This window comes from Papaver somniferum, chromosome 4 (assembly GCF_003573695.1).
Source record: "Papaver somniferum cultivar HN1 chromosome 4, ASM357369v1, whole genome shotgun sequence".
Lineage (NCBI taxonomy): Eukaryota > Viridiplantae > Streptophyta > Magnoliopsida > Ranunculales > Papaveraceae > Papaver > Papaver somniferum.
Window position 1 is genome coordinate 15,470,606 of NC_039361.1, and position 7,086 is coordinate 15,477,691.

At 35.7% G+C, this 7,086-nt stretch overlaps 1 protein-coding gene across 1 annotated transcript; it reads right to left on the bottom strand.

Annotated features, from left to right (window-relative positions):
* Nucleotides 1–295: 295 nt before the first annotated feature.
* LOC113272068 lies at nt 296–6,844 on the bottom strand. The gene is made up of 5 exons (XM_026521975.1): nt 6,768–6,844; nt 6,030–6,726; nt 5,092–5,893; nt 531–875; nt 296–372 (listed from the first exon to the last, which is right to left on the bottom strand). The coding sequence occupies exons 1-5, from the start codon at nt 6,842–6,844 to the stop codon at nt 296–298; spliced, it is 1,998 nt and encodes a 665-aa protein (XP_026377760.1).
* Nucleotides 6,845–7,086: the final 242 nt, after the last annotated feature.

Consider the following 7,086-nt stretch of genomic DNA (forward strand, 5'->3'; position numbering starts at 1 on the left):
ACCACTGAACCACACGCTGATTGTTATTTATAAATGAGATATCATTTATGTATTCGGATTAAATCATATTTTTATGTGAATCCACGATAGAATGTATTTACCAATAATTTAATGTGTGCCGAAATTTCGACACCGAACTTATATTTCTAAAAAGAATTATGCACGTACGTATGCAGTTTCAAACTACTGCTGAACAACGAACTGTTGACCGTATTTTTGACCCAATCCGATCTGTCCGACCTTGTATAATTTCCGTACATATGCCGTTCCGAACTCCTCTCTGTATCCCAAATTGCTAACTATTTCCAACAGGCCTACTGTATAAAACACCACTGCAAGTTTGAACTACTGTCGTGAGCACACAGTAAGCACCTATATAATTATTAATAGAGTGTCAGTTTACTGAAGAGGGTACGAAATCCATATCAAACAAACTAGAATGCCCTCTTGGTGATACATCATAAAGGCAAATTCATTACTAGAAAAACAACAATTATATAGAGAGTTCCAACTCAATGATTGAATGATACATCTTGGTGGAGCTGCAGCCCACACTTGATTACATTCATACTTCTTGGCATATTTGGCTAGACCATCAGCCGCCTCATTACCTAGTCTAGGAACGAAAACACACTTGACACAAAATAACGATTCTAAAATCCTACTAATATCCGAAAGGAGATTGTTATCCTTCCAACTAGAGTTTACAAAATTTGAAGTCACAGCTTCAGTGACAGACTTACAGTCCCCTTCAATGATAACCTTCTTCCACCCTCTGCTATTCATCCATTCTACTGCCTCTAAGAGAGCTAAACCTTCTCCTTGTTCAGCATCTCTAGCTTTTTTTACTTTCACCACGGTCTCCAAAAATCTCCCTGCACAATCCCTCAAAATCAGTCCAATACCACTTTTACTCTTTGTATCAAAAGTTGCATCAAAGTTTAATTTCCACCAATTTGCAGGTGGATTCTGCCACGTTATTTTATTTATATTGCCTTTTTTCATGCAAATATTGTTAGTTTCACAAGCAAGAATATTATATTTTGTGCAAAAAATTTTAATCCTCATGATTATGTTGTTTGGATGAGGGTTTTTTCCTTCAAAAACAAGGGTGCATCTATGTTTCCAAATTTGCCACATGATAACAGTAGCTAGAAGGATGTTTTTTTATTTTTTGAAGGATATGATGCTTTGATCTTGATTCCAAGATTTGATCCAGTCTTGCAGGGAATGACATTGTTGTTGAGAATGCATAGCTTCAGGGAGAATTGTGAACCAGATTACTTTTGACAGATCACATTGCAAGAAGATATGGGTATCTATTTCTGGAGATTGTTTGCAGAAGGAACAAGAGTAGTGTTCAAGCTGCATATTTCTGCCCACTCTGGTTCTTGTTTGAATAATGTCTTTTAAACATCTATCTTACAAAATCAAATGTGTTTTGCCTAATCTGACGGCTCTGTATGGGTCTTTTCTAACGATCGACGGTTCATATTCTTCTCAAAATGCAAAAGACAAATCGTGGCTCAAGATGAATCCCCCTTTTAAGCCCTAATTTGACGGTCGAGCTCCCTTATATCCTTTTCAGTTACAAAATAGGGGTTTCCTTTAACAATTCTCCCTCCCATTATTCGTCAGTTACAAAAACTGTTCATGAAAAAATTTATGTGCTCCATTCAATCCCTTAGATTAATACCCGGTAATCAATTTCATGCGTTACATTCACGCAACAACCCCTTAAAATGTTCGACTACATAAACCTCAAGAGAGAAAATCTTATTCCCAGGTTTCGCCACATTTTTTCTTCATCTTAGTTTGAATTAATTTTCTTTAAATTTGTATTTCATTGGTATATTTTAAAAACAACTCTGAGACCATCTATCCTAGATTTGTATATTTGGATTTATGTTTCTTCCGTATCTTCAATTGGAATTTCTGATTTTGGATGTATTTTTGCAGAAATCGAACAATATGAAAAAAGCTGGTATTCTAACTGTGACCGAAAGTGATGGATTATTAGAGGTATCACATGAGATATTGTTGTTATTCGTTCATTTCGTGTATTAGTATTTTCAAATACACAAAATTGGTTAAAAAGACCAAAATCAACAATTCCTGGTGAAAAAAACTTGTACATTTTGATACTGTTTAAATGGACAAAAATTAAAAAGATACTGTTCAAATGGATAAAAATATAAAAATAGCCAGGATGTAACCAGTTTCATCCTACCCATTTTCAAATATTTTTTTTTAATTTTTAATTTATATCAGGATGCATCCAGTTTCAGCCTTACTATTTTTTAAATTTAAGCCGCGATGAATCCAGTTTCATATTTGCTATTTTTTTTTGTCCATTTCACCCATACTAATTTTTACTCGTCCATTTGAACCATGATTTAAAAAAATTTGGAAAAATGACCAATTTTCGGTTTCAAATAAGGATATTTTATTGGCAAATCTTAAGATCAAATGTATTTTATTTATTATAAGATATGGTACTTGTTTTCTGATTTTCCAATGCATTTATCGATTACAGAGCAGAGGAAGGAAATGAATGGGATTATTGGTTTGTTTACTTGCTCATGAAATTGGTTTTCCTTTGATGATCAAGGTATACATCTCTTTCCTTGATATATCACAAAGGGTGAGTCAAGAAACTAGCTAAGTTGTAACCTAGATACCAATGGGACACCACTAAACAAGTGCATTTCTAACTATCCATAGCTGTGGCATAGGTTATAACGTATATTCTCAATGTAAATAAATTACTCACATCACTGATGGGTATCCAACCATGTATGCAGGTACTCAACTGAATTATTTTCAAAGCCATTATAACTCCAATGTGGACTACCAATGGGTGGTACTACTTAGGATGCAACAAGTACCCGACTGAAGTGGTTGATGAAGTCTGCAGCAACAGATGCACCAAATGTAAAAACAAGGTCGAGGATCATATACCGAGGTTCGCTTCTATTGTATATGAATTCATTTTTGTTTTAGATAAATCTTCCCATTTCTCAATTTTCATGTTATTAATATATAATGAAACCCCACAAATAAATCGATATAGGTACTGTCTCCGTTTAAGGTAACTGACCACGCCGGATCCATCATTTATGCTTCCCTAGATAATGAAGTCTAATGTATTGTCCGTGCCACTGCTTCCGACATGGTCATGATGGGAGTGTACACTATAGGTTGTTTTCATTACTTAAAGTGATCCTTCCGAATAATCAAAGCAAATCCTGTTTGTACACCTTTTTACTATACAAATTACTTCATGCTGTAATCCCAGACATGTTGTTATGCCAATAGGAAGAAGGAAAATGTACTACCAAATAACGCTTTTTAACAAGAAGAAGCAAGCCAATCCGGTCTTCATGGTGACCACGTTCCCTTACCCTTTACAACCCCCACCAGCCTATCACTCAAGTAAATGCCACGCGAAAGGACTAGGTTAGTGTCTAACATGACGTCAGACTCCACAGTGGTTAGCAGTACTGAAGACTGAACGACAGGAGATCTTTAAAACTAAATTCCTGTCATGAACCATATAAATTACATTGATGAAGGAAGAAGGTACGGAGTATTATCTTTTTTGTTTCCGACTTTAAGTGTGATGCAATTAGGCACAAAATGAGAATGTTACCGTATTGATTATCTGCTACTGAAGATCTTCTTGTATGGTTTGACAAATAACATTGGGATATTTTTTATTGCGTATACCATTTTTTCAATGTTAAAAATTGGCTGCAACTGCACTCATTCCTCCAGGAACTCTCCAATTTTACATCTATGATGTCTTTCTTAAAATTACAGGAAGCAGTTTATTCTAGGTGTTAAGAGACTATAATATAATAGTTGGTTTGGTTTTGATAGATTGGTAATACTCGCATGCTTTTCTTAAAACTGCAGATACCTTAGTGCAGGATCTGTCTTTTTTATTGTCTTCAAATGTTGGTTTAAGAAGATTTCTTTAGTTTCGAGATCTGGGGTTCTATAGAAGATTTCTTTATTGTGACAGTCATTCTTTAATGTCTTCTTATACATTAATGAATAAGAAGTGAAGAGCTAGAGTTTTCTCATATGTTTACCCCGGTCCAGCATATAAGGCGCATTTGCGGCTGGAATAACGAGATTTTTCTCACCATTGTTTCCAACACCCTGAACTTTCGATGTCGACAAGTTCGATGTTATCAAAATTGAGAAGTGCAGGCTGGAGTGAATCTTGATATATCTCCAAAATGGCACTTTCTGCAAGACTTTCTCGGTGAAGTCCTGTTACATATGGTTGATGCAGGATAAGCTCCTTTTGAGGTTGAACCGAGCTGTCAACCGAAAGACTGTGGAAATACATAAAGTGCCATTTGAAGTGTGTGTTTTTGTTCGATTGGAAATGTTAAGGATATGTACTACGAGGTTGAACTTGATTTGAACAGGAATTAACGTCCCTGACATTATGTTTTTTGTGTTGTTGCTACTAATGGGGAAAAATCTATCATATACTAATCCATTTCCTATCAAATTTGGTCTAATATGTTGCCAAAGAGAGGGGGATTGGTCATGGGTTATGCCAAAGACAGCGAGTCATCTCTTTTTGCCAGTTGGAAACTGAACGTTTTAAATAAATGGGGAAGGTGATGCTCCCAGCAATTGTTTGGTCTATATGAAAGTAAAGGAACCATCGTGTTTTCAAAGGAAAGAGCACGTAAAACAGTGGATGCTTTTACCAAAGCTACAAAGGTTCTACTTTTCTCTTGGACCAATGTCCACTATTCTCACCTAAATTGCAATTTTGATTCACGGCTTCACAATTGGGATGTTGTTTCGTACGGGATCTTCTGTGGTTTTTTGTACCTATCTTTTTATCAAAAAAAAAAAGTTGTACAAATATATATATATTTTTTAAAAAAGGTTATCAATAACTTGAAAAATAAACAATCATAATTCATAACAACAAATTGAAGCTCGGGCCGTTACGGCACGGGTCATATTCTAGTCTCCATAGAAAGAGATTGAGTTTGTATGGGAGCTTTAGGTGCCAGATTTTTAACCAAAATTTCTGATCTTCTTTGCTGATGTTGTTACCACTGGTTTGTTGGATTAAAGCTTTGTATGTAGACTGCACTGTGAAAGAACCATTTCTAGTAAGACTCCAAATTAGAGTATCCCTGGCATTTTTGGGAATTCTTATTTTCTGGATCTTTTTGCTTTCTTCTTGATTGAAGAGTTGATCGTTATCCTGCACTTTCCATTGTTTAGAGTCTTGCTGAATTAGACTCTGAACTTTATCACTGTTACCTGAGAACTGTGCTGTCTTTGAGAGCTGAGAGTGATGAATGCCTGTAACCCAGTTATGCCTCCAGATTTTTATACTTGAGCAATCTCCTATATTCCATATATAATATTTCTTTACTATCTGTAGACCTCTGTGAATACTTCTCCAAATCCATGAGCCTCGAGGACTTATTTCATCACATAATGGGTCCTTGTTGTGGAAGTATTTTGCTTTCAAAATTCTGACACATAATGAGTTATGATCTGTAATCATCTTCCAAGCTAATTTTGCTAGTAAAGCATCATTGAATTTGATGGTGTTTTTGAAACCCATACTACCTAATCTTTTTGGTTTGCAAACAGAAGACCAAGAGATAGGGTTCATTCCTTTTTTGCTGTCTTTGTTCCACCAGTATCTTCTCTGGATTCTGTCAAGAGATTCAGTCACATGTTTTGACATCTTGAAGCAACCCATCTGATGGTTTGCCATTGTGCTTAAAATTGACTGCACTTGTGTTGATTTGCCAGCTTGATCTACAGTCTTTCCTTGCCAAGTACTTAACCTGCTCTGCACTTTGTCTTCTATTGGTTTAAAGCTTTCTTTTTTCTCTGCCTAAGAAGAGAGGTAATCCAAGGTATTTTTCATTCAATCCCATGGGTTTCATTTGCAGCAGACTTGTTAGATGATCACATCTATGAGGTTGCATATGTTTGTTGAAGAAGACACTTGACTTTTGGAAATTTATAACTTGACCAGATGCTGCACTGAATTTGTTTATGATGTCTAAAAGGTTTCTTATCTCCTGATCTTTGCCTTTGCAGAAGAGCAAACAATCATCTGCAAGTAGTAGATGATTTATGCTTGGACTGTAGATGCTTGGTTTGATGCCATGTATTTTCTTCATGCTTTCTGCCTTGCATAACATTCTTGAGAAACCTTCCATGCAAAGAATGAATAAGTAAGGAGAAATTGGGTCTCCTTGTCTTAGTCCCCTTGATGGGTTGAAAGGTTGACAAGAAGAACCATTTAGAAGTATGAACACTGAAGTGGTGTTGATACATTGATTTATCAAGTTGCACCATTTGTTGCAGAATCCCAGTTTCTTCATTATATCCATCAGAAACCACCATTCAATCCTGTCGAAAGCTTTTGACATATCTAGTTTGATTCCAACTTCCCCAAATTTGTTTTTGCTTCTTTTCATATGATGAACAATTTCATGAGCTATGATAGTGTTATCTGAGATATTTCTGGTTGGGACATAGGCAGCTTGAAAAGGAGAAACTATTTTTTGCAAGATGGGTTTGAGTCTATTTGCAAGGATTTTAGAGATGATTTTATAATTTATGTTGTAAAGACTATAATCTGAAGGGGTTTGAGGGCATTCAACTTTTGGGATAAGGATTTGAAATGTGTAATTGAGCTCCTTTAGCGAGTAGCCATTTCTGAAAAAAATTTGAGTCATGAGAATGATGTCATTACCTACAGTGTCCCAGTATTGTTGTTAGAAGCCTGGTTGAAAGCCATCAGGTCCAGGTGCTGCCCATGATCTGGCAACCCCATTAGTAATATTGCTCGCCTGGAGCCAATTAAGTCTAAAAACTAACCACTCACTTCCCAACATGCTTGAACTAATACATCTTTAATAAAACAACCACGTCCTTTGATTTTGACTCATAGGTTTGTCCGAATTTAACAAAAAAAAAAAATTGATCGTTGAGAATTGTCTTTTTATTCTTTTTATCACCACAAAATACTTAGACCAAAATCTCACACCTGAAATGCCTGTAACACTTCATAAACAA